The sequence below is a fragment of the Triturus cristatus genome, chromosome 9 (assembly GCF_964204655.1).
Source record: "Triturus cristatus chromosome 9, aTriCri1.1, whole genome shotgun sequence".
Lineage (NCBI taxonomy): Eukaryota > Metazoa > Chordata > Amphibia > Caudata > Salamandridae > Triturus > Triturus cristatus.
In genome coordinates, this window is record NC_140592.1 from 112,115,219 (window position 1) to 112,141,321 (window position 26,103).

Sequence of the window (26,103 nt, forward strand, 5' to 3'; positions counted from 1 at the left end):
CATGCTGAATCTTAGCTTCATGCGAAGTCAGGAACCCACGTTCTTTCCACAATCGCCCAAAACTATGGGCCACACCAAACGCATACTGGCTGTCGGTATATATGGTCACTTTCATTCCTTTCGATAACACACACGCTCTCGTAAGTGCAATCAACTCTGCTGCTTGAGCTGAATTATGTGGTATACGTGCAGCTTCAACAATCGTATGCAAAGTCGTGACAGCATATGCTGCAGTCGTATCACCATTCGGAAGCTTGAAGCATGAACCATCCACCCATAAGGTACCATCACACCTTACAAGAGGAGTATCTTTAAGATCTACTCTCCCTTTCGTTCCTTCTTCTGTCCTGAGAAAACAATCATGCTGTTCAACATCATCTGTCTCTACTGAAATCGGCAATAACGTGGCTGGATTCAACGTATTGCACCTCTTTATATTCACATGACTTGCTAACAGTGTCAACTCGTAACCCGACAATCGAGCACTAGTTAAGTGCTGTGTCTTGGTCCTGTTTAACAACATGTGCACTGCATGTGGAACCATCACAATCAACATATTATTCATCACTAACCCAGCTGACTGTCGAATAGAAACAGCTGCTGCCACTGTGGCTCTCAAGCAACTCGGCAATGCTTTAGCTACCGGATCCAAAGTCGACGAAAAATACGCGCATGGACGCTGCTTGTCTCCAAAAGACTGTGTCAGTACTGACAATGCACAACCCTCTTTCTCATGGACATATAGTGTAAAGGGCTTACTGTAGTCGGGGGTACCCAACACAGGAGCCGAACACAATGCATTACGCAATTCGGAAAAACTTTTCTGACAATCTTCAGACCACGGAACGGGATTCAGTGTATCTTTACAGGTCAATGCTACCAAAGGTTTGGCCAGCAAAGAGAAATTCGGTATCCATTGTCTGCAGTATGATGTAATGCCCAAGAAAGCACGTACTTCTCTCTGTGTCCTTGGCACACTCAATTTTGCAATTGCCTGAATTCTTTCTGGGGTCAGTTTCCTTCCCTCCTTCAATAAGAGATGACCTAAATAGGTCACTTCTTGTCGACAATATTGCAGTTTTGAAAGGGACACTTTGTGATGTAAATCAGACAAATGACGCAACAACAACAAGGTGGCTTCTTTACAAATCTCTTCAGTATCTGCAGCGATTAGCAAATCATCGACGTACTGAATAAGGGTAGCGCCATCAGGTAAAACAATTGCATCAAGCTGTGTTTTTAAAGCCTGACTATATATTGATGGACTTTCACAGTAGCCTTGAGGAGCGCGTTTGAAGCGGAAGCTTCGGCCTCCTAAACTGAAGCCAAAAATATCCCTGCTCTCCTCGGCAATCGGGATGCTGAAGAAAGCATTCTTCAAGTCAATCACCGAGAACCATGTGGCGGAAGCTGGAATCATAGTCAATAGGGCAGTGATATCAGGAACAACTGGGAACTGTGGCACAACTATTTTATTGACCTCTCTAAGATCAATCACGAACCTGTAAACAGGTGGTTGAGAAGGGTCTGTACGTTTCAAAACAGGCAGAACAGGACTATTACAAACGTTGCCTCTTGTCTCTTCAATTACATCTTTTTCAACCAAATCTTAAATGATCGCTAGCAACGCCTTTTCACCTTCACTAGAGATCTTGTATTGCGGAATGCGTGGCAATTTAACATTGGCTTTCAATGTCACAACATATGGTGGTATTTCCAAAAGACCCACATCATTAGGACCAGTGGCCCAAAGAATATCAGGAAGAAACGACAATTCGGTCGGAAGTTTATCCTTCGACAAATACATTGGAGAGATCACTTTCCTACCCAGTGTAAGTTGTACTCCCGAAGGAGAACAATATAATGTCGCATACAATATTTTCAACAAATCCAATCCTAACAAGTTTTCACCACAACCTGTCGTCAGAATAAGGGGTGCTTCCAATTCACAAGGTCCAACAGAAAGGGACATAGGACTAGAAATCGGGTTCCTAACCGGGGCGCCAGAAAAACCTACTGAAACATTCATCTCGCCAGACAAAGGTGCGCCAGGGAGTTTTGAGTGCATAATAGAACTCTTTGTAGCACCAGTATCCAACAGAAAAGGCTCTGACACACCTGATGTAATCACCTTAACATAAGGTCCACTCTGATCTACTGGAACTGAAACAACTCCCTCTCTTTGTCTATGGCTGTCCTAGCAACTATTACCTTCCATATTCTCATCTTCTGCATAGTAGTCGTCAGCATAGTACTGAGCCGTCCTACCAGACGCGTTATTTTGCTGGTCAAAACTATTCATTGAATTTTGAGACGGAAGGGAACGCGCATTCTGGGCGATACTTCCACGTCCTCTACCTCTAGGAGCTTGTTGAACACCTCGACCTCTTGCGCCAGAAGCACCATTCGTACGCTGTAACAAAATAGGACAACTATACTTGAAATGACCCTCTTCTTTACAATATGAACACTGATTGGGACCTACAGGAACACGTGGTTGAGAAAACTCGAACCTTTGCGAGTTTCTCTGTAACTGTTGAGGTTGCTGATAGTTACTCTGACCACCACGTGGTGGATACGCCTGTTGTAAAAGAACCTTCGTCTTTAATTCTTTAGTTTTCTTGTCTGCTCTATCCTTCTCATCTTTATCTCTATTTTCGTAGTACTGTGCAGTAGCCAATATTTGTGCTGTAGAGGAAACGGCCCAAGAACTCTCTGAATCTTTCAATTTCTTACACAGCTCGGGAAGCAAATTGTGCACAAACTTGTCAATGAACAACCGTTGACCACCTTCTGTACTCATATCTTGACCACTGTGGTCGATAAATGTTTCCTCAAACCTGGTGAAGAAATCAGACACTGTTTCATCTTTCTTCTGCTTACACGCAGACAATTTATCCCAATTCACACGCATCGCAGGCATTAAAGTCTTCATGTAAGTAATGATCCTAGCAGGAAGTTCTGCTACCAAAGGCTCAGGCTTGGCACCACCAACTTGTCTATCATTTGCAGCACTAATATTAGCCCATGAGTCACCTAACTCTTGCGCATGATCTGTATGGCGAATCAATCCCCACAAAGGCTGTGGAACAACATTCCCAAATAACATGTCTATGTCGGCTAAATTCATAATGCATGAGTCTGCAGTCTGTGATAATTCCTTATAATACCCTGCAGGGTTTTTACGGGGGTCAGGCAAAGTCTGCTTAAGGGCTAGAACTTCAGCTCGCTTTCAAGGAACATGTACCCAAACACACTGAAAATGAGCTGGAACAGCATCAATTTGATTAGCGGCATCAGCCGCAACGGCGTCCTTCCATACCGGAGGGACTTCTCTCATTGGGTACTGTCGCACTTTTTTTTTTAACAGAGGAGTCATGTTCAAACAGTGACTGAGAAGGATCCTTATTCCTAAAGGACAACAACGTCGCAACTGCTTTCTCAACATCGGAACCTTTTCAAATTCAAACCGTACACGGCACAACTCAGGCGGATTTGTTTCCAAATCATTATCCTCCAATTCCTCACTAAGAAAAGCACACATTTTCTCAAAAACGTATCTTTGTTTCGGTGCTTCCCATTGACGGAAGACATCCATAACAGACTCCACATCATATCTTGAAGGGTAAGTAACCCATTTACGCGCCATACGGTCAAACATTTCTCTCTCTCTCGAGAATTAGGCAGTTGACTACGCGACTGCTTACGTTCCGAATCAGGGGTCACACCAGATGACCCAAAGAGAGGAAATATAAGGCTAGCAACAGTATTTGTCATTCTCTGTCGGACAGAGGGAGAAGTTGACGAAAGAACAGGAGGAAAAACAGAGGGAGGCAAGGCAGACGCAGATGCAGATGCAGAGGCAGTATCAGGAAGAACACCAGAAGAGGCAGTTGATGTAGTAGACAAAGTCGTAGGAAGTACAGATGAAGCAGGTAGCAAAGTCGGTGGCCCTTGAGGGGGCTGCGCCATAGGAGTAGGAGCCAACTGAAGAGGAGCTGGCGGCTGTGGAAGAACCTGATGCACAATAACCGGAGGTTGCACAACTAAAGGTTGCAGAGGTGCTGTAGCACTCTGCGCATAAGGGGGTGGCGAACTCAACAAGTGTGACATTAAAGGATCTTTCTCAAGTTCTTTTGCTGCATCTTGCTGAAGAAGTGGCAAAACTGGATAACATTTCTCGATCACCATTTTACGTTGCCTGTGTAACTGCTCACTCATCTGTTCTTCTTCATTATCTTTAAACTGCATAGCAGCTTGCATTATCGAGATACCCTTTTCTCTCTTATTTCTCTTTGCTAATTTAATTTCCTTCTGTTTGGCTTCCTTACGCCATAGGCGGACAGAGTCAAACATCGCCGGCCAGGCTTTCTTCTTAAAAAGTTTAACCTCCAGATTATCCAGAATCTCTGTGTCAAAACTACCATATTGGGGCCATTTTAAAACACCATCTTTCCTGGTGTATCGGATCCATACTTCATTATATGTGAGGGGGCCTATGCCATGTTTCACATATAGTTCATAGCTTGGAGTTCCAATCGGAGGAACCGGACACGAGTCCTCCAATCGGGAATCCCTATTACAACCAAGACAAAACAAATTTCCAAGTCTGCTAAGACCAGGCATCTTCGCTCTCTAGTCTAGCTTCAAACTTCAAAGGATTATCGACTACAATAGTCTCGTGAATACACGAGTCCCTTGGCTTTGGTACTTGCAAGTTCCAAATCAAAGATCCCAAGGGGATACCAAACTAAGAACCAAACTAAGGACTGGGAGACGCTCCGCTTATACTTAACTGAGGTATCGATGACGTCACCAGAAGACTCGTTTATCGTTTCGCTCTACCAATCATCAAGGGTCCAAAACAGGGCGATAGTCAGGGCAGCAGTCCTTCGTAGCCGTCGGGAAGCGGGGAACCTCGCAGCAAAGACTTTCGGACCACGTCGACATACAGGGGTCGATGAAGTGGCGGCCTTCCTCCAGAATTTTCACATGAAGCTCCTCACGAACCTCTTGCTTGGACCGGTACCGCTGAAATCGCCCCACGTTGGGCGCCAACTGAAGTACTGGGTTTTTCAGAACCCAGCGGTGCCAGGGAACACACCCTAAGACTTTGAGTCCTTCCTGTTTCAGACTACAGAAACACAGAGTCTTCTTGGTGAAGTCAAAGATCGTATTTATTGGCTGCAGCCAGTAACAGGTATCCTAGAAGTACAACACGGTGTATATTCTCAGGAGACTGCTCCACCTTACAAAGCCAGCCTTCTCTTTTTATACAAAATATTATGCTTTAGGCAAACATTCCTTATTTTACAGTTGACCATTCACATATTTTCACTACAAAGAAAAAGCAGAGTCATGATGACAAGCCCATGTTTCAGTTTGTCCAGCCCTCAATCAATTGCCCGGCAAGGCTCAGTGCTTTCATCAGATATCGACGGACCCCCAATAAAAACGGGCACCTCCTCCTCGTAAAGCAAGTCATAAAGAAAGAAACAGGGACAGGTGTGTGTAAGATTAGGCATGGTTTGTGTGTGATGAAAGGTTTTATGATATGTTGTGCCTTGATACTAATCTCATTCGGCCACTGGGAAAGGAACTGGCCGAACAGGTTTGGCTTCAGGCAGTGGAGTCAGCTTGCCCAAGTCACAGAGGAGTCAGCAAAGGTGCATGTGTCCTTCAGACTCATTTCTGGCCTTAGTCATTGGCCTATGTGAGGGCAATTACAAAATGGCTGCCGTTCAAATGGAACTCTAGGGTTCAGGACGGAAACTCTGATTTCAGGGTGATTTCGTCACCCGAATATGACGGAAATGCTTGTGCATAGTATTCTAATCATTCTCGGTCTGCTGATACCAAAATCTTCAAGATACGACGATGTTTATAACACGGGTCCAGAATTTTCAGTACCACATTATCAACATAAAGTATTACCTGAAAGCACAATGTTACAATGCATGTTTTTACCACACAGTCTTTATAATCCATGCCTTTAACACGCATACGTTTTTTCCCATGCATGTCTTTACCTTGCACACACATTGGAAAAGATTGACATACCTTTACCACGCATACGTTTACAACACATACCTTTAGGAAGCGTTGGCATTTTTGATTTGCTCTGGAAACCTTGCTTTTTATTTTTCATATCAATAATATGAATAAAGTTACAGCCCAAACTTTTCCTAATGTGCCAGATAATGGGAGCAATAAAAACCTCACAACTGTATGTAATGCAACAACGCAGGACAAGGCAAAGCAAATAGTACAGTGTTACCTATAAAGCCACACAAGGTTTGATTTGCAGAGCCTTGCGTGTCTTTCTAAGTTAATTATTAATATTATAAATATGTACCCAACTAAGATGGCGGACATACATGCTAAAGAAGGCCAAATCCATGACAAAAAAACACTGTAAAAAATACATTTAGTTATGTTTTTTTCACTTTAAAACAAAGTTTATATTCATTTTATTGAAAATTGTGGTAAACCCTTACAAAACATAGAAAAACAGTCAGTCAGGATTTTGTATTCAGTGGTACACAGTCTTGTGAGGTGGCCATATGCACTGCTGAGAGGAAGACTCTATGGCATTAAGTTTTAATTTGCATTAGTGCGAATAAGAGTTGTGGAAACCCGCATGAGGTCCAAGTGTAGAGGAAATGGCACCAACACCTATTTGTGTACCTAGGTTAATGTGATTGTAATGAAGCTGCGTGATACAACTCTTATGACAACATGAAAGACAAATGGCTCCAATATGAGTTTAGCAGGGCGAGAGCAGGACTGCCCGCTCCCGCACTGCCAAAACTGTGTGCCACGGCCAACCAGGTCATTACTTTTTTTGTCACTCGCGGGCAGTTCTTTGGCAGTCCCAAAGCAGTGCCTATGAAAAAAGCATCGCAATGGGAATGCCAGATCAAGTTCCTGCAGAGCACAGACTGTCAGATCCATGCCCTGCACAAACTGGGGGTGCATGCAGGCATGGGAGCACACCATGTGCCCCCTTGCATGCATCCCATGGCGCAGAAGCAACAGGGGACCTGTAGGGCCCCCTTTGTTTCCTCTCCACCACAACTTTCATGGCTGGCTCACCGCCATGAAAACAGTGGCAGAGAGGAAACTCGTAATATGCTTGGCTGGGCTGCAGCAGCCCTCCAAGCATATTGCGTCCTCAAGACTGCCGCAACACCACCAGGGATCGCGGACCCCTGGTGGCAGCAGTAGTCCCATGGCGGTCCGACTAATGTGTTTCAGTTCATATATTAACATTATGTTTCACTATTGTTTGGTGAATTGTTATTATTTTGTTTTTATTTAGTTTGTAATTTTAAGTGATGTAGAACGTTTTATTTAATTGTTAATAGTAATTGATATTACTGTAGTGGTTTGTTGGGTTGGTAGAGAAAGGGTGGGAAGGTAATTAAGAAACAATTAATCATTAATTAATAAATATTTTCTTAATTAATTATGTGATTGATATTAACTATGTAAATGATGTAATACTGATTTATTTTAATTATATTTTAGGAGTGGGTTGCTAGGTTTATAGGGGTATAGAGTGGGAATTTAAATAATTAATGGACAATAAATTAATAATTGATAATGATTAATTGCTTAATAATTATGTAACTAGTGTAATATTTATATATTTTAGTTATATTTCAGGTTTAGGCTGCTAGGTTTGTAGGGGCATAGGGTGTGCAGTTCATTAAATAATTAATTGATTATTTACTATGCTAATTATTTTTTCTTTTTTTAATACGCACACACATATATATATATATATATATTCACTGAAAAAACCATAGGTTTCACACATGTTATAGTTAGCGGAAATTTTACTGATAAAAAACCAATGAAATTGCCCCGTTATAGTTAGTGCTGGCAACTATAACTCACGCGACCGCAATCCTCTGCTGATGCTAATACTGTATTTAGACACTTATTTGCCCATGTCTTCTTCCATACATTTTTAGCTATACATATATTACAAATATTTTTTTTTATAAAGACACATATGTCATCAGCAGAAGATTGCGGTCGCGTGAGTTATAGTTGCCAGCACTAACTATAACGGGGCAATTTCATTGGTTTTTTATCAGTAAAATTTCCGCTAACTATAACATGTGTGAAACCTATGGTTTTTTCAGTGAATTTGCAAGGTTTTTTAAATGCTAATTCCTAACTATAACGTGTGTGAAACCTATGGTTTTTTCAGTGAATTTGTACGGTTTTTTAAATGCTAAGTTACTTTACGCCATTCGAGGCGTGCGTGCCCACTTAACGCAGTGCGTTCCGTGCACGGTTTTTATCAACTTTAATAAGCCCTGTACATTTGGTGGCCTTCGGCCACCAAAAGCACAGGGGGTGGGGTCAATGTGGATAGTGTTTTTTTTATTTCGATTTTATAATTTCATGTTGCCAAAATATAGTTTTTTTACTGATGTAATAAGCCCTGTACATTTGGTGGCCTACGGCAACCAAAAGCACAGGGGGTGGGGTAAGTGTGGATAGTGTTTTTTTTATTTCTATTTTTTACCGTACGCTTACGGTAAGCGTACGGTAAGCGTACTCGGCGAAATTGCCAAAAAAAAAATAATACCGTTTTTTCTCTTGGGGGATGTTTGGGGACTCCCTCAACATGACTATGTGGGAGGGAGTTGTCAAAACAGCCCCGTAACATGTTTTTGGGCATCATGTTTGATAAATAACACTCAGTGCGAGAGACAAAATGGCGGACGCCGCTTCCTGGTTTCGGCCGATTCGAATGTTTACTAAGATCTAAGAGCCAATCAGAATCGCGCTCGCGCACGCCACCGTACGCGTACGGTAAGCGTACGGTAAGCGTACCGTAAGCGGGCTCAGATATATATATTGATTTAAAGGCTATTTTCTCAGAATCTACTGAACAGATTTACACCAAACCTACAAAAGGCACTCCCTTGACATAGGGACTACCTCTCTGCCAAATTTCTAGTAATTCTGTTCAGCCGTTCGGGCTGTAGCTCTGTCTAAAGGTCCTATGGAAAAATGCATGGGAAAAACGCGTTTTGGGACCCCCCTTTTATCTCAGCCCCCGCTTGACGAATCCCCCCGAGACTTTCAGGGTAGGAGCGGAGCGTAGCGCCCCACCTATTTTGAGAAATTCGCGAGGATTCATCGACCGGCGCCAAAGTTATTCAAAATAGAATGTTGCAGATTTCCTATGGAAAAGGGGTCCTAACTATAACTACCTACTGGCGACCGCCAGTAGGTAATATACTTCATGTTAATAATTGTTTATATCAAGACTTTAATATTTTGTTGTAAATTAACATGGTCCTTTATACATTTAATGTGTTTGAAGAGAAGTACTTTCCCCACTATTGCTTACACTGCAGAGGGAGTAGTAGATTTAACCCCTCTGAAATCCAACAATTTCCCTTCTGCTACACAGACTGGAGTGGGAGTATTAAATCTTTCCCTTCCCAAGTCCAACACTTTCTGTACTATGATGTTGTTTGGAGTGAGAATAGTAAACCGAATTCTGCCGAAGTAAAATTATTTCCGTACTGTTGCACTGACTGCAATGGAAATAATAAATGTAACCCTTCCAAAGTCCAACACTTTCCCTGTTGTTGTATAGACTGGAATTAAAATAGTACATATAACCCCACCAAAGTGTAATGCTTTCCCTTCTGTTGCTTAGACTGGAGTGCAAATAGTGAGTTTAACTCCTCTTAAATCCAACACTTTCCCTACTGTTGCACTGACTGGAGAAGAAATTGTAAATCTAACTCTCTAGTGACTCAAAATTTAAATCAAAATTAAAATTAAAAAAGAGACAGCGAAAAACCATCCGGAACGGCTCACTTGAGAGCACTAAAAAGAATTGCAAATAAACGATGGATATAAAACTGACATTTAAGCAGGACTTGCCGAAAGAACAATAAACAAAAGATATTGTTCAAAAATGAAACAGAGACAAGAACACCCAATTCACTTTGTTAAAACATCACTATGTTTGTCTTAAATGTATATACCACATTAACCACATTGCACCAAAATACAAAACAGGAAGTAACTGTGTGCAGATAGAAATAAAAGAAAACCTTTCTCTGTATCACATCATCCCGTGAAGAAGGTCAAAGTAACTTGACCGAAATGCGTAGGACATGGCAAATATTTAATAAATCCGCCTGATTATTCCTGAAAACGAGTAAGTGCGTTCTTCACTTTGCTGAAAGGCAAGAATTGTACCAAGTATCAATAGTTAAAAACCTAAGTATTATTACAATTCCCTTACCAATACCCCCATAACCTTTGCATCATTTGCCTAAAATGTATCAAGCACCTTATTTTAATGTATTTAATGAATGCATGCAATAATGTGTTAAATTAAGGCTCTGTCCTCTCACCCATGCTTTTCAACATCTACATAAAGTCATTACCGGCAAAGATCAACGAATTTCAGCTCACAGCTGACGTGCTATAACTGCAGAGGTCAATTACTCTGGAGTAAAAATTATATGGCTATCAGCACATCTCTATGTATTTTGATATAACTCAATTTGTTATATATGGTGATGATTTTCTTCTTTTTTACGTGGTATTATGTCATGTGTGTTTCATTTAAATGTGGTATTGTACTTTTACATGTGTGTATATATACATGTTTTTATATATAGGGGTCTTTTCAAAATGTTTTAATTTTACAGCCCTGACAAAGTTCTCTGTGGAGAACGAAACGCGTTGGCTGTGTGTTTTCTTAAAGAAAGAAGATCACGAATCAATAATAAAGAAGGACATTTAATCATTTGATGGATTCAATGTGGACTATTTGATCATATTGAATGATAGTGGTGCAATCACAATACAAGTTCATTTGCTTTATTGACCCTGTGTATTGGGGTGGTTCCTTTGGACAGAAGGTGTCTTTGTGATTTTGCACACAGGAGGATTTCTGGTTCTTGTAAAAATAATTTTTGGTTCAATTTATGAATTTGGTGCCTTTTGCCAAGTTGGTCCGCTGTCCAGTTGGTGTATGAACGATCTTGACACTTTCACCTTGATCTAGCAGCTAGAGACACTACCATTGTTCCTTGATCCCATCTAATTAGCAGAGAATAAACATTACAATCAAATAGTGACTGCTACCACTCACCACTCAATAATTAAGTTCAAGATTTATTACAGGAAATCACGAGAAATAACAGAAAGTATAGTAAGAAATGCCATATGGACTCGGGTACAGAAAATACAAAATTAGCATCAGAAATATCATTCCTAGTGAGTATCTATTCCCTAACTTTAAGCGTCATAAAGAGTTGTGACAGAGTTCTATATAAGGAAAATCCCAATAAAATCGGATGAAGTTTCTTTATTAATATGAAACGTTGCCCCCAATCTCTAAAACCAAGGGTTTTATACACATTTTATGCATTACCAATTGGCAAAACTGCAGATTCATCATGGCATGATAATAATTAGGGAACCTAGCTAGTAGGGAAAAGGAGGGGTCTACTATATGAGTAAGACGCACCTCAAATAGAGAAAAGAGAATTATTTTCTTGAGTCCCCTCACTCACCAAAGGTTTCCCCTAGGTGGCATGCTTCATCATTGGGGCCATCCCAAGCATCTACTGCTTGGGGCGTGCTGCGACTTGCGACAGTTACGTAGGAGCACTGAGTTATAATGACTATGTGTAGTGCAGTGAAGGGGGAGTGGTGTGGGGGGTTGTTTAAAAATGACCTAGCTAGTGAGCGTAAATTAATTTATTTTTGCTCCTAGTTGGCAAAGGATAAAAAGGGGGTTAATAAAAGGGAAGAATTACATATTTATGTACTAATAGTCCCTAATATTTAAAGTCAACATGTTTCGAGGTTGTCCCCGAAACCTCTTCTTCAGGACCGCATGGGGACCAGCCCCATGTGTACCACTCCATGCAAAATCTGTAATAAAGTGAGAAATAGGAAAAATAAACGAGCACCTCTGTGTCAGCGTAATTACATACGGTTAGACTGAACACGTAGTATCTAAAGGAATACAAAAAACAGACATGTTAATATGCTGCCTGCCCATCATTCTCGTGGGCAGGTAGAAATGCTGTTCTTCTTGGATCAAATCAATCCACAGGTGGTAGTGCTCTTGACTGTAACTTAAAATAAGTATATAAATCCAGTGCAGTCTGGTAATCGTGTGTCTCTAAAGTGAGAAACCACATGGTAAAAACAAAAGATAAACACACTTGTGATGGGACATCCGACATAACAAACAGAACATGAAACATAAACATTAGCGTATGGACCTACTTAATAGTTAGCCAAAATTAGCCTCATGGTCTGCCAGGGTGGAGGAGTCTGAATAACCCTAGGAAAAAGCAGGGGTTAAAAAACTGGAGTCGGTATGGCGTTAATTAAACCCCGCAAAACGGGAAGTCAAAATTTGTGAAAGAGCCCAGTAGGGCTCCCGGTTGAGAGGGAACCTTAAAGCGGGGAAGAAAAAGCTTACTTGACTCGGCTTGCCTCTGTCAAAATGACCTACTTGTTCCCATCGGCGGACCGCATCTTAGCGTGTCTGGGGTTCTTGCTGTCTAAATAGTAAGTCAGAAGGCAGTAAACTGCCTGGTCACCGGCGCGCTGGAAAAAAGACCGAACTCGTCTGACAAGGACACCCAAGATGGCCCTCATCATCCTACCGTAGTACGCGGCAAGCCGAGTCAAGTAAGCTTTTTCTTCCCCGCTTTCAGGTTCCCTCTCAACCGGGAGCCCTACTGGGCTCTTTCACAAATTTTGACTTCCCGTTTTGCGGGGTTTAATTGACGCCATACCGCCTCCAGTTTTTTAACCCCTGCTTTTTCCTAGGGCTATTCAGGCTCTTCCACCCTGGCAGACCATGAGGTTAATTTTGGCTAACTATTAAGTAGGTCCATACGCTATTGTTTATGTTTCATGTTATGTTTGTTATGTCGGATGTCCCATCACAAGTGTGTTTATCTTTTGTTTATACCATGTGGTTTCTCACTTTAGAGACACACGATTACCAGACTGCACTGGATTTATACACTTATTTTAAGTTACAGTCAAGAGCACTATCACCTGTGGATTGATTTGATCCAAGAAGAACAGCATTTTCTACCTGCCCACGAGAATGATGGGCAGGCAGCATATTAACATGTCTGTTTTTTTGTATTCCTTTAGATACTACGTGTTCAGTCTAACCGTATGCAATTACGCTGACAAAGAGGTGTGCGTTTATTTTTCCTATTTCTCACTTTATTACAGGTTTTGCACTGAGTGGTACACATGGGGCTGGTCTCCATGTGGTCCTGAAGAAGAGGTTTCGGGGACAACCTCGAAACATGTTGACTTTAAATATTAGGGACTATTAGTACATAAATATTTAATTCTTCCCTTTTATTAACCCCCTTTTTATCCTTAGCCAACTAGGAGAGGGAATAAATTCATTTACGCTCACTAGCTAGGTAATTTTTAAGCAACCACCCACACCACTCCCCCTTCACTGTACTACACATAGTCATTATAACTCAGTGCTCCTACATAACAGTCGCAAGTCGCAGTACGCCCTAAGCAGTAGATGCTTGGGATGGCCCCAATGATGAAGCATGTCACCTAGGGGAAACCTTTGGTGAGTGAGGGAACTCAAGAAAATTATTCTCTTTTCTCTATTTGAGGTGCGTCTTACTCATATAGTAGACCCCTCCTTTTCCCTACTAGCTAGGTTCCCTGATCCATGATTCTCGGATTTTTTCTGTCTTACAAGTATCAAGGAGGACGAACCTAGCCGTATCCTCCTCTCCCCCCTTTCTTTGTTTTGATGATAATAATTAGCTCACTAACAGATGATTTTTCCACAGTGATCTGTATGAATGTTAGTTTGGTTAACTATTTTAATCCATATTTCCTCTGTTTTGTCAGTTTAGAGTGTCAAATCAATTCATTGCTAGGGTTTGGCTTGTTAGCAACTATTGAAAGTGCATCTTTTAAGCCCTCACTTAGCACCATGGTAGAAAGCAGCAGTCTAAGCGGCCTTAAAAACAAGTGGAATAAAATGAGCAGCATACGAAATCAGTTTCTTGGGCCCTTGTCACAGTCAGTGGACCTGAACAGTGCGTCTTCTACCAAATCCTGACTGGAAATCTTTGAGAAAGACATCATAACATTGTAACCATGCATTTTGATCAGGAGTAGCTCTCATTAAAGCATGATTGGGTCAATATGGCAGAAAAAAGATCCCATGAGTGGAATCAGAATTGAACAGACTAGGATAATACAAAAACTGTAAAGAGCATGTCTAACAAAGTGAAATGCAGGGGAGCATCTCCTGAAAGGTTCTACTGTAGTGCTAAAATGAGACCCACAGCATGTGTATTCATATCTTGATTTACTAGAGATGCATTAGGATGTCTGTCTTGAACAGACGTAGTGCCTGCTCCACCCTATGATGGAGTTGATAGATTTAATTAATATAACAAGAATGATCTTTCCTTACAGGCAATTTTAAGATCCCCCCCCCCCAATGGCTTGAGACATCTATGTGGAGGTGATTAGGGCCAGAATTAATTTTGCTTTGGAAATGGCCAACTATCAAATATGGGCTACGAAGGGAGTTTGACAATAAACTGTCTCTCTCTCCCTAGTACGATCCTCCATGCTTACAATGAATATAAGAAGGTATTTCCTGGGGGAAGTGGGAATGCATTTGAGGGAGAAAGAGATTAAAACACAGCTAGGACTGTCCTCAGCTATTTAGTTGTCTGAGGATTGTAGGAAAGTGCCCTTTTGTATGGCCACCCCTCACTTTTTGCTCTGATGCTGATGGTTATGACACCTAAAAGTGCATTGGAGCCTGCTGCCCAGGCCCTAGTGCCAGTGCTCTCTCCCTCAAACTGACATTTGTTGGCAAGGACTTTAACCTCTTTTTAAGTCTTTAGTATATAGTACCAAAGGTACCCAGGGCATGGGTGTTAAAGGGGTCACCAGAGCCTGAAGCGCTGTTTGTGCCACCCTGAGTGATCCAAGTTTACTACTGACCAGCAGGCCTGCCATTGCAGAATGCAGGAGCAGTGCAAACTGCTCGAACTTGACTTTGCCCTCACCATGTGTGACAAAGTCAATTCACTATCTTTAATATATACGAGTCACCCTTAAGGAAGTCCTCCTAAGCCCAAGAGGCAGGGTGCATTATATTAAACATGTGGACATGTCAGAGCAAGGTTATATGTCCATATAATGCCCTTTACCATTAAAGGCTACTATAAGTGGCCAGTGGTTGATAGGATAACATGGGGTGGCACCCAGGAAAACCCGAGGTTGCCAGCTCCAATATGGTACCACCAAATATGTCATGGTTAGTGGCATAACGAAACCTAAGGGCCCCCCCCTGCGAATTTCACAGAGGGGGGCCCCCACACCCTGGACCCAGTCAGGAGCTTTAAGGACAGGGACCTCACGGCCCCGTGCACAGTGCAGGAGGGGGCACCCTGGAGCCCGGGGGCCCTCCGCACCATGGGTGCTGCGGGGACTATTGTTGCACCACTAGCTACACACCAAGGATTTAAGTGGCTTGTGGGAAAGGTGATATTGTGACCATGTGTTACATAGAATAAAGTACATGCTGCCGTAGATGATAATGATATTGTAAGTTACCTTCGGCCTTGTTCTACTATATGGTCATGGAACTCCTCAGTGAGTTGCAATAACCTTATAATGAATGCCAGGGGCTATTTTATCTCATAAAGTACAGCCACCAGTTTAACTATGGCCTAATGTATGCCCCCCTACAATTTGCTTCTAAGGACACTACAGATAGTCCCACTAGTGATATTCTAGACAATGCATACAATAAAAAAAGCATAGAGAAAATAGTGCAGATGTCTGTGATAGTTCACGCAGGCATGGGTAATTGCTGATTTGGGTAAAACATTTAAAATACTTGTAATTGAATTACCTTTTCAATTTACCTGCTTGGATTGAAATATATTACGTCCCCACACAACCAGTGCTTAATTTGAGCAGGTGGTTTCCGGTGCTCAACACTGGATCTTAATTTGTTTCCGGTGCGCCGCACCGGCACTTAATTGTTAACACCACACTTAGGACAGTCTGCCACATGGTGGCGCTGCTCATCTAATTTAGAGATGAGCAGAACAACGGTTGTTTATAAATAAAATATACATAAAAAAATTACTAATATCTGCCACCATAGTCATTCCTTTAGCTTTGGGGACCTCGAATAAGCACTTTCTGGAGAGAGAGATGGCTAGTAGTTGTTTTGACAGCGATGGTTGGTGCAAGTTGCAGTGGCCTTCTGGTCAGAGCTGTGGCACTTAATAGTTGACAAATTAAGCACTGCACACAACAACTCCCCTTGGGTGCAGAGGACACCATGCCTGCATTTAACTACTTACAAAAATGCTATCCCTGTCCCCTTACAGCAGACCATTAACAAAACAAGATCCCTGTGCAAGGCACAACTCTGCTTGTCATTGAGAAAAAAAGGCTGGAGGGGGTCCACTTTCTTAGCGCTCACCGACCACAATCACTCATATGCAATAACCCCTCCACATCCTTCACCACTCGTTCAACATTCCAGCTATATTTTGTCTCTCCATTGCCCCTAAGTAGAGTCCTGGTCATGTTTCTGCAGTTGCACACATCCTCGTCCTAAGGTTGCCACCTAACTAGTTTTATATGGGCATGAGCTGTATTTTAATGTCCCGGACGGTACAACAATCAGAAAAATCAGATTGGTATTTCTCCCCTTATTAGTTCATTGATTAAATAGGCAATGTAAGAAGAAAACACTTTAAGTGTGCTCTACAGCTGCCCTGGTGACCCCTGACTGACAGACAGAAAGGCAAAATTCAATTGAATAACAATGATTTCTTATGAAGTTCTATTTGAGAACCATATTGGGGCCTTTTTGCAGAAGGTTAAATTGTGAACACATGGCTATATTTGTCTGTTGCAATTAAAGGTAGGAACCTTATATCTGCCCCAATAAATTCTGTGCAGCCTCTTCCCCTCAGACAAGCAGTGCTCTAAGGAAGATGCTTTCTGTGAGGAGGAGTGGGAGGGGGATGGGGGGGTATCTGCTCTTGTAAGGGGCCTGACAGGCTCCGAGTGAAAGGGAAACAAAAGTTGTTATTTTGTTTCTCTTCACTTCTGAGTCAGCCGGTGTCAGCGGCGGCTCAGAGCAGCTCAAAGCAGGCTGCAAACTGCATCTGCTTTACAAGAGACACACACCCTGGACAAACAAGCTGAGGGGGCCCCCCTTCATATATAGAAGAGTGGGGGCCCCCCCCGCACTGCGGGGGCTGCGGGGGTGTCCGTTACGCCACTGGTCATGTTTGGTATCAAGCAACCTGCCTCCTTATCCCTGACATGATTCTTGTGATGAAGGCCCATTCACTGTCAAGTTAAGATCTCTTTCCAGGAAAAGGCAGACAGCTTTTAACAGTATGCTGAAATGCTTACGTTGTATTACTTAGTATTAAAAGCAGAAACTTTAGCCTTAGAACATTTGTGGCATTTTCTAACCATGCCTTAGTACCTTTCTTTGACCTATATAGGCATTATCCGATTGATTTTTTCAACTTAATCTATTTGGTCGTTATGATCATGTTCTAAATGTTGCAATAAATATTGCATGTTAAAAATAAAGTTAATATACAAGAGCTATGGAATATTTTACTACTAATCTGGCAGCCAGCCAACAGGGTCATGATTTGAATGGTGCAGCAGGGGCAGTAGTGCAGGGCCCAAAAGTTGTCAAAACTCCTCTAAACACATAATATTTTTATTTTTGACTACTAAAAAGGCAGTCACAATTGCAGGTACCTTGCAGTTAAAAGGAAGTTGATTTGAATGTTGCAAAAGGTGCAGTGGCATTGGGACCAAAAGCTCTAGGGACCCCACTAAACGCAGCTTATTGCTAAATACTAGTACTAAACAAGACAGTCACAAGTGAATTTATCTAGCAGGCAATAGGGTCATGATTTGAATGGTGTAACAGGTGCAGTAGTACCAGGACCAAAAGGTCTAGGCACCCCACTAAACACATAATATTGCTATATTTCACTACTAAACAGGCTGTCCTTGCAGGCAACAGGGTCATGATTTGCATCATGCAGCAGGTGCAGTGGCACCAGGGCCAAACGTTGTCATAACTCCTCTAAACACATAATGTTGCCATTACATCAATTAATTCTATTACTTCCCTCTTTCGTTTCATTTCAATATTGCTATTACTTACTCGCACTATACCACTAGTGACAGCACAATATATCACCTTTTTGTACATAAACAAGTCATAACACTTTAACAGACTTTCTGTAACTTATATTGTAACTACTCAGCAAGCTACAACTTACAACAACAAAAAAGCTTATTATTAACCACATAGGCGAAACCTAGTGCATTTATCAATGCTTTTTCTAGATTGTTGTCTTGTAATTGTTTGGCTGCGTTATTAAGTTGCCTTTGGTTTGGTGTGTGAGCGACATGACTGTTTCATGTAACGTTTCACCAAGCTAGTGACACCTCCTTTGTTTACCAGTAGAGTTGACTTGCTTTTGCGTTTTGTGGTTTCCTACTTTTAAATCTCACAGGCATGCATTTGTATGCTGTGCCATTGACTTTTTTCTGTATCGTTGACTTCCCTTCGTTCAATTTACCATGATTTCATTTAATGTCTTTCCATTGTTTCACGGTATAATAGCTTGCTTTTGTTTTTTATGTCCTTTCCTTACATTACATTATCTTGTAGTTATTTCGCTGTGTCATTCTCTTGCCTCTATTTAACAGTGATATTGAATTATTGAATTCATTTTGTTGTCTTTCTCAATAACATATTTTAGTATTAGTTTTAGTTTTAGTATTTTATTTCTAACTTTTATTTCTGGGTGTCATATACTATCCTTTATTTTTATTTAGTTGTGTACTCTATTTTATGTTTTACTCTATGATTGATTTGCATTTCGTTTGCTTTGTCCTTATCTTTCCTTTCTTCATTTATGGCATTGACAGGTTTAACTGATAACACTTGTTTTGCTTCGTTCTTTGTTCACTACCTCACTCACATAGCTTTTCCTTCAACTGAGATGAAATTGTTTTCTTTTGACATTGCCTTACCTTTCCTTTCTGGCAACACTAGACTGCCTTTGTGCCACTTTATTGCTAGCTGGGCTTTATGTGACTGCCATTTCCTACAATTTAAATTCTAGTGCATGTATTTTGCCATGTTTCATGTGTAATGGACTTATGTTTGTTTTTGCTCCGGTTTAGACTATCCTATTGTTAGTTGTGTCAGTAACCTGACTTTCTCTTCCTAATTAACTTGCCTTTATTCACCTGGCATTGTCTTGCTGTACCATTGATCTTTCAGATATTGTTTTCTTACCTTGATGTCACTGTCTCAATTGTTTGTCTTTGATTTGCACTATCATTGACTTGCCTTTATTTTCAGTTTTACTTAAATTTCCTTATTTTCTCTCTTTGCAACCTTTCGTTTCTTTCAGACGGCACAGTAAAATTCTGACATAGTTTCTTTTTTGTAGGTAACATCTACAGAGAGGAACAAAGTAAACATTTTCAAGAATGTAAGGAACATGCAGTCTGTGTTTGTGAGAGCGAGAGGAACCGATTCCTGCAGGAGCAATAACCACTGGAGCGAATGGAGCCAACCAGTGTTCACAGGTAGGTACATTGCCATCTGTCCTAAACGATGGATTTGGGATCAGCACAAGGGATCCTAAATATCAAAGATAGGGATGATTCTAAATAGGTTGAAAGCTTGCTTATCTGATTGCAACCGGGTTCTCCAAACTATGGCCACCGGGCCACATCTGGCCCTCTACAAGATTTTATCTGGCCGACAGCAAAGTTAGCATTAATAGGCTAAAATGTGATTCCTCTGTTGTTTTCCAAAGCCTCGGATTCTGATGATCAAAGGGAAATATATTTCCAATACCGTTGACAGCCTATAGGTGGCAGCAGAGCCTCCTGAATCTTCTTTATAATTTAAAATGAATCAACAAATTAATAGCCTGCTCTTCTTATCTACAGTTATGTAATTGATTATTTTTTTAGAGCATTTGCTAATGTTTGACATTTTTACTCATTACATATAATTTCTCAGTTTAAGCAAGACATTGCTTCTTTGTAATTGTCACAGTTCTCTTTTGTTCTGAATCATATCATGTTGATTACAAAAAAGATCCAAGTAAACCATATTCATTCATTTAACATATATTAGATGCAGCCCTAGTACTGAAAAGTTTAGAGAGCCCTGGATTGCACTGATAAAAAAGAGCATGTACCATGGACAGAAATGTCATGAAGGTAAAACTTTTGTTTATATCGTTGGAACCAGTGATTATCAGAGTTTGTAAAATTTGTGTTTTTCTACTGCACACAGCTTCGGCCAAAATGCACCCATACATAATGCCCTGTTGTTGCTTATGACATTGCTGTTTTGTGTGGTAGACCTGCAGTGTCTCTTATCTTAAACATTTCAGAAATTAATGCATTTTTCAAACACAGTTCATCAATATCTAGAATTAGTGTTGACTTATCTGCACCAAACAGAACCTTCAGCTTAAGCATGATGTTCCTCATCCAACAAAACATTATATGTTCATAATATTCAAATCATTGACTGTTGACATTTGAGGCAAGTGTCACAACATCCCTTTAGGGACAGTCTTATTATTAACTACAAACCCCTGCCAAGCAGAGAGACACAGTTGATAACCACTTCCACCACTTCCATACAGTGTTCTCCACATATAGTACACTTCCTTTAAATACCCCTTACTGGGTCATATCTCCTCTTTTTTTCCAGTACACCTATCCTCAACAGAACCACTGCTCCGTCTGTATCTGTGCACAGTGCAGGCAGCACACTCACCTCTGCATAGCATGGGTCTTCTGGTGACCAGAACAGAGGAATGTTTCAGGCTTGTGTCCCGTCCGTGCGCGCAAACGATCTAACAGATAGTTTGCACATAATAAGTACTATTTTGTGAATCTTGACAGAGTTTACAGACATCTGCTCTTGTTCGAAAAGGCCACCGTGTGCGTGGTATTCCCCCAGATCTCTGCCTTCACTACCCTGTTTTTGCTGAACCTGTTTTTGTTGGCATTAGGACTCTTCACCTGCTCGCCAGTAGTAAAGTGATTGTGCTCTTCTTCCAAAATATGATAAAATTAGTATACACCTGATTGGTACATTTAGTTTACTTCTAAGACCCTGGAATAAGGTACTATATGTACTTGGGGCCTGTAAATGAAATGCTACTTAGGGGTTATAGCACTCATTGTGCCATCCACAAACGTAGACCAGTTAAACATGTCTCAGGCCTGCAGTTGAAATCTGTGAGGGCTGTTTTAAAAGCGCAATTTTTTCAGGCCTAAATCCTTCCTTGTGATACATATAAGGTTGTCCGTAAAGGTTTATATCATGGGGTGCATGATATTTAAAAATAGGACATGTGTACTTACGTTTTACACATCCTGGCAGTGAAAACCCCCCAAAGTGGTTTTTCACTGCAGCAAGGCTAGTTCTCCCATAGGCTAACACTGGATTACCTTATTTCACTTAACAAGTGATAATTTCAGTTTGGGACTGGGAAATGTTTCTTCGACCCATTTAAATTGCAATCTAACTTCCTCCTTAATTGTAAGGTCAGATTTTAAACTATTATTTTGAAAATGCTACATTTAGAAAGTTGACATTTTCTGTCCAAACCAAATATTCCTTTGTGCCAGTGTCCAGGGTGACCTGACTGCTAATGGCTCTTCTGTGGTGTGATGGGTATTCCATCCAGACAGTGGATACAAGAACCTTGGGTATGGAGATGTGTACTCCTTTACAGAGCAGTATGGCCTTGGGGGTGTACTCAGCCCTTCCTTGGCTTAAACAGTAGCCTGAGGGCTATACCCAGCACCTTCTGACTTCAAAAGATGCTTTCCCTTTCACTGCCAAATGCAGTCCACACCTGGACAGTAATAAAGTGAAAACACAACACAAGAAAAATCCCCATGACAGACTGGAGCCAAGCCCAGGGAAAAGGGAGGAAATGACAAAGGCCAGTTTAGGGTTAAACGAAGGGGGTCTCTCCCACACACAGGTCGCCACTGGATATAGAAGTGGAATGTTCAGAACCTTTCAAGAGAATACTCCTGAGGATTAGGAGACTGAGACGAAGGATTGCCCTGCTCTCTGAAGCCTGAAGGAAGATTAGGAAGACTGAACCTGGTTCCCTTGAAACCAGGACCCCAGCAGTGACTCCAAGGGTCAGTTGGCTGACCTCCTTTTTGAGCAACGGGCCACAACAAGCTTCCAGGGGCCATCTTCTGCAACTTTCCTGCTTTTTCTTCTGCCTATTTCTAACTAGAACTGCCCTGGACTCTGCTACTGGCTTCTCCTGGAGTGAGTCCTAACCCCCACAAGGTGCACCTCCAGGTTCTGGACCCTTGGTTGTTGTTAGAGTGTACTCCTCCTGACCAAAACTGGAAATGGTCACTTAAAACATTTTCCTGACCTTCCCCCCCCCCCAAAAAAAAACAATAAACTACCACTGGACTATCGCTGAGCTGCAGTGAACGAAGCTGAATTGCTAGTCGAGTTCCACTTCCTGGTTTCACCTCGATGGTATCTCAACTTCAGAAACGTTTTTAAGTCTGAACATAAAGGATTTCACCTGGAAGATCGCCAAGCTGCAGCCCACGTTCAACAATACCGTCCTAGGCCCAGGGCCGGACTGGGAACCAAAACTGGCCTTGGCAAAGTGCTCGGCCACCCCCCCGAGGGTTGGGGGTGTCGCCAAGCTCTATTCCAGGGCCGGTTTTCGGCCGATATTGTTACAGGGCCGATTTTGCAGCTATGCTGCAAAAACGGCCCTGTAACAAAAACGGCCCCCAGGAGCCCAAAAACGTCCCCCACCCATGCGGCCCCCTGGGGGATTGCCCGATGCTCGCTACGGCCTGTCCGGCCCTGCCTGGGCCCAGACTTCAGACTTTGCCCACCCGGAGCTTGCCAGGTGTATAGTGCACGGAACATTCTGCATGAGGCTAAACTCCTACTGAGGACCAGCTTTTCAGCCAGCCACCATCGAGGATAGTTCAACCCCACCATTGACGCAAACTTTTGTCTAAAAACATAGTGCGAAGGAAAACTTTCCTCCGGGATGAACATGGTCCCTGTATCCGAACTGCGCTCCATCGAGGCCGGCATTACCTTTTGACTAGTAGCGGCCCGAGGAGGAAGTTCTGTGGGACGGTGAGGCTGGGCGGGGGGGGGGGGGCAGGGTGGGGGTAGTAAACGCCAGAATATGGATGAACGGAGGTAAGTAAACAATTAAATAAATAAAACGAATTTCGTTGCGGGCGCTGCATCGCATTTTGTGATGCAGCGTGTGCTACAAAATTCGTTTTATTTATTTTATTGTTTACTTACCTCCGTTCATCCATATTCCGGTGTTTACTACCCCCCCCACTCTATCCCTCCCCACCCCACCTCACCACCCCACAGAACTTGCTCCATGGGCCACTACTGCTTTTGACTATGACCTGGTCTAGTTCAACTCGATAACTGCAGTTGGCAGTATGTGCTTTTGGGCTATTTTTGTCTAAAAATGTTAAAACTCATAATTCTGGCTCTACTCATTGGTTTTGTGTCATTTTGCTGTCATTTTATGTGCTAAAATATTGTCTATTTTTCTAAATAGTTTGGGGATTTTTCTTGTGTTGTGTTTTCACTTTATTACTGTTTAAGTGTTGCAAAAATACTTGACACATTGCCTCTAAGTTGAGGCTGACTACTTTTTGCCAAGCTGTCATAGGGTTAAGCACAAGTTTAGTTATTGACATTATTTGGTTCACCCTGACAAGGATTGTGATTATTTCTTGAAGTGGGTCCTCACTCCCTTAAAAAAATAATAACATTTCATATACAAGAAAAAATCTAATTTTCATAAAAAATGCATTGAAAAGTAGGTGAATGTCTGTTCCAGCTCTAAGTAATAGGCAGTGACACAGAAAAAGTTTCTGTCTTGCGAATCAAATTATGAGTAAAGCATAAAAATGGTCTGCTGCACTGAAAAAAATAAAAACAATCATGTTCTGTTTAGAATGAATCAATGAGATAACATATTTAATGAGTGATGATATATTGTTCAATTATGATGTAAAATAGTCCCTCATGCATAGTAAATCAAGCTCTCTAGGAGGCGGAATGGTCCATAGAACAGGCAATGACAAGTGGTGGAAGGCATATGCTCCTCTGGGTGAATCCAAAACCCACTGTTTGTATATTTTGAATATCTGGTAACAATGGGCCTCATTTATGTGGTTTTGCCGCAGGGAAGTGCAGCAGGCCTTCCTGCTGCGCTTCCCTACGGCAAAAGAAAAGGGCAGGGATGCGCCGTATCTATAAAACGCGGCGCATTCCTGTCCTTTTTCCCTGCGCCGGCGCACAATGGGCTGCCTGCGCCAACGCAGGCACCTCTGCACCATGGTGCAAGGGTGCCTGCGTTACGGGGATGAATATTTTTGTACAGGAAGGGAAACCTTTCTGTACAAAAATAATCACAAGAGGTTTTTCCTCTTTGTATGGGTGCTGCAGAAAGATATTTCTCCTCGTTGCGCCTCCCTTACGCCTCCCCTGGGGAGGCGTAAGCTTTTGGCGCTGCCTCAGATTTACGATTTCTCGTAAATCTGGGGCAGTGTCAAAAGGCCATGGATGTTGCTGGGAACGCCCCCAGCAACACCCATTGCACGCCCCTTTAACGCAGAACACTGCGTTAAAGGGACTGATATTTATGAGGCAGCATTAAACCCAAAAAAGTGGCTCAGTGCTGCCTGATAAATATCACGCAGGCTTCTGCGCCACGGAACGTCACAAAAAGTGACGTTTCGATGGCGCAACGGGCCTCATAAATCTGCCCCAATATGTTTTGCAGACATCAGCTCTGTCGAACCAGACCTAAAAATGAGTATGCTAAGAATTTGTTTTAGAAATGGGTATTTTCAATACCCTTTTGGCTGATTATTATTGGGTCCAGCGGGGATATGCTTGGATGTGAAAACAACACTGGTTGAATTAGTGAAAAGGTAAAGATTTTGCATCTTTGAACTGAGTTAAGCTTACCCTCATGAGTACAAATGAATCTTTGACTACAAGTTACAGTGATGTGCTAGAAGTAGAGGGGTAAGGAAAAACTCAGGGGCTGGTGTCAACATGGGCTTCTATTGGATTCCCTCTCACATTGTCAAATATGTTGTAATTTAGATGATTTTTTTGGGGGGGGGGGGGATTCAGTATCACAAACTTGTTAGATATCCATTGTTGGGTTTCATGAGACACGATTGAAGAGTGAGGATTTTAAACTCTTATGGGACCAGATGAACTCATGTGGACCTCCTCTTCCTTATAACGAGGTGTCCTTACCTTTGTAGGCCTCGGTCCAGCGGAGTGCTCCACATTAAAACCATGAAGGGTAGATTTTCTATTATTTCACGCAACGCAGCAGGACAACTTGCTGTGCTGTGCTGTGTTGTGTGAAAGGGAGAGAGCAGAAATGCTGCATAATCACAAAGATGTGGCGCATTACTGCTCTCTCTTTGCTCTGGTATACACTCTGCTGTGTACCGCCAACGCTGGCACCTTTGGCACTACAGACAGGATTGTGTATGTGCAGGAAAGGGTACTTTCAGGCATAAAACAATCCTTAATGGTGTTTTATTCTTTCCATGAGTGCTGCAGAATGTGGAGAACTTAAGATATTTCTCCTCGTTACACCTCACCAGGAAATTCTGAAGTATTACAAGCCTTTGTAAATCTGGCAATGCACCAAAATCCTTGGATGAATGCATAGGAACATCCATGTTCTACCCATGAAACGCCTACCCAACGCATGTAAATAAAAGGCAGCAGTAAGCTCTTGCGTTATTTTGTATTTACTAAAGCACGCAAAGTGGCTTTGCAATGCTTAGTAAATAAACAAAATGATTTTGCATCTGGTCTGCGCCACAAAAGTGACAGAGCCCTGACACAAAATCTTAATAAATCTGTCCCCAAGTCTTTTGAACTGACCA

The 26,103-nt window shown here is 41.9% G+C and overlaps 1 protein-coding gene across 2 annotated transcripts in view; it reads left to right on the forward strand.

Annotated features, from left to right (window-relative positions):
* IL5RA (interleukin 5 receptor subunit alpha) overlaps positions 1 to 26,103 on the forward strand; it is a 185,624-nt gene that overhangs the window by 109,168 nt on the left and 50,353 nt on the right. For both annotated transcript variants that reach the window (XM_085627561.1, XM_085627562.1), the window contains exon 8: positions 19,563 to 19,701. In XM_085627561.1, the coding sequence (XP_085483687.1) occupies positions 19,563 to 19,701 (139 nt within the window). The remainder of the gene's footprint in view (positions 1 to 19,562; positions 19,702 to 26,103) is intronic.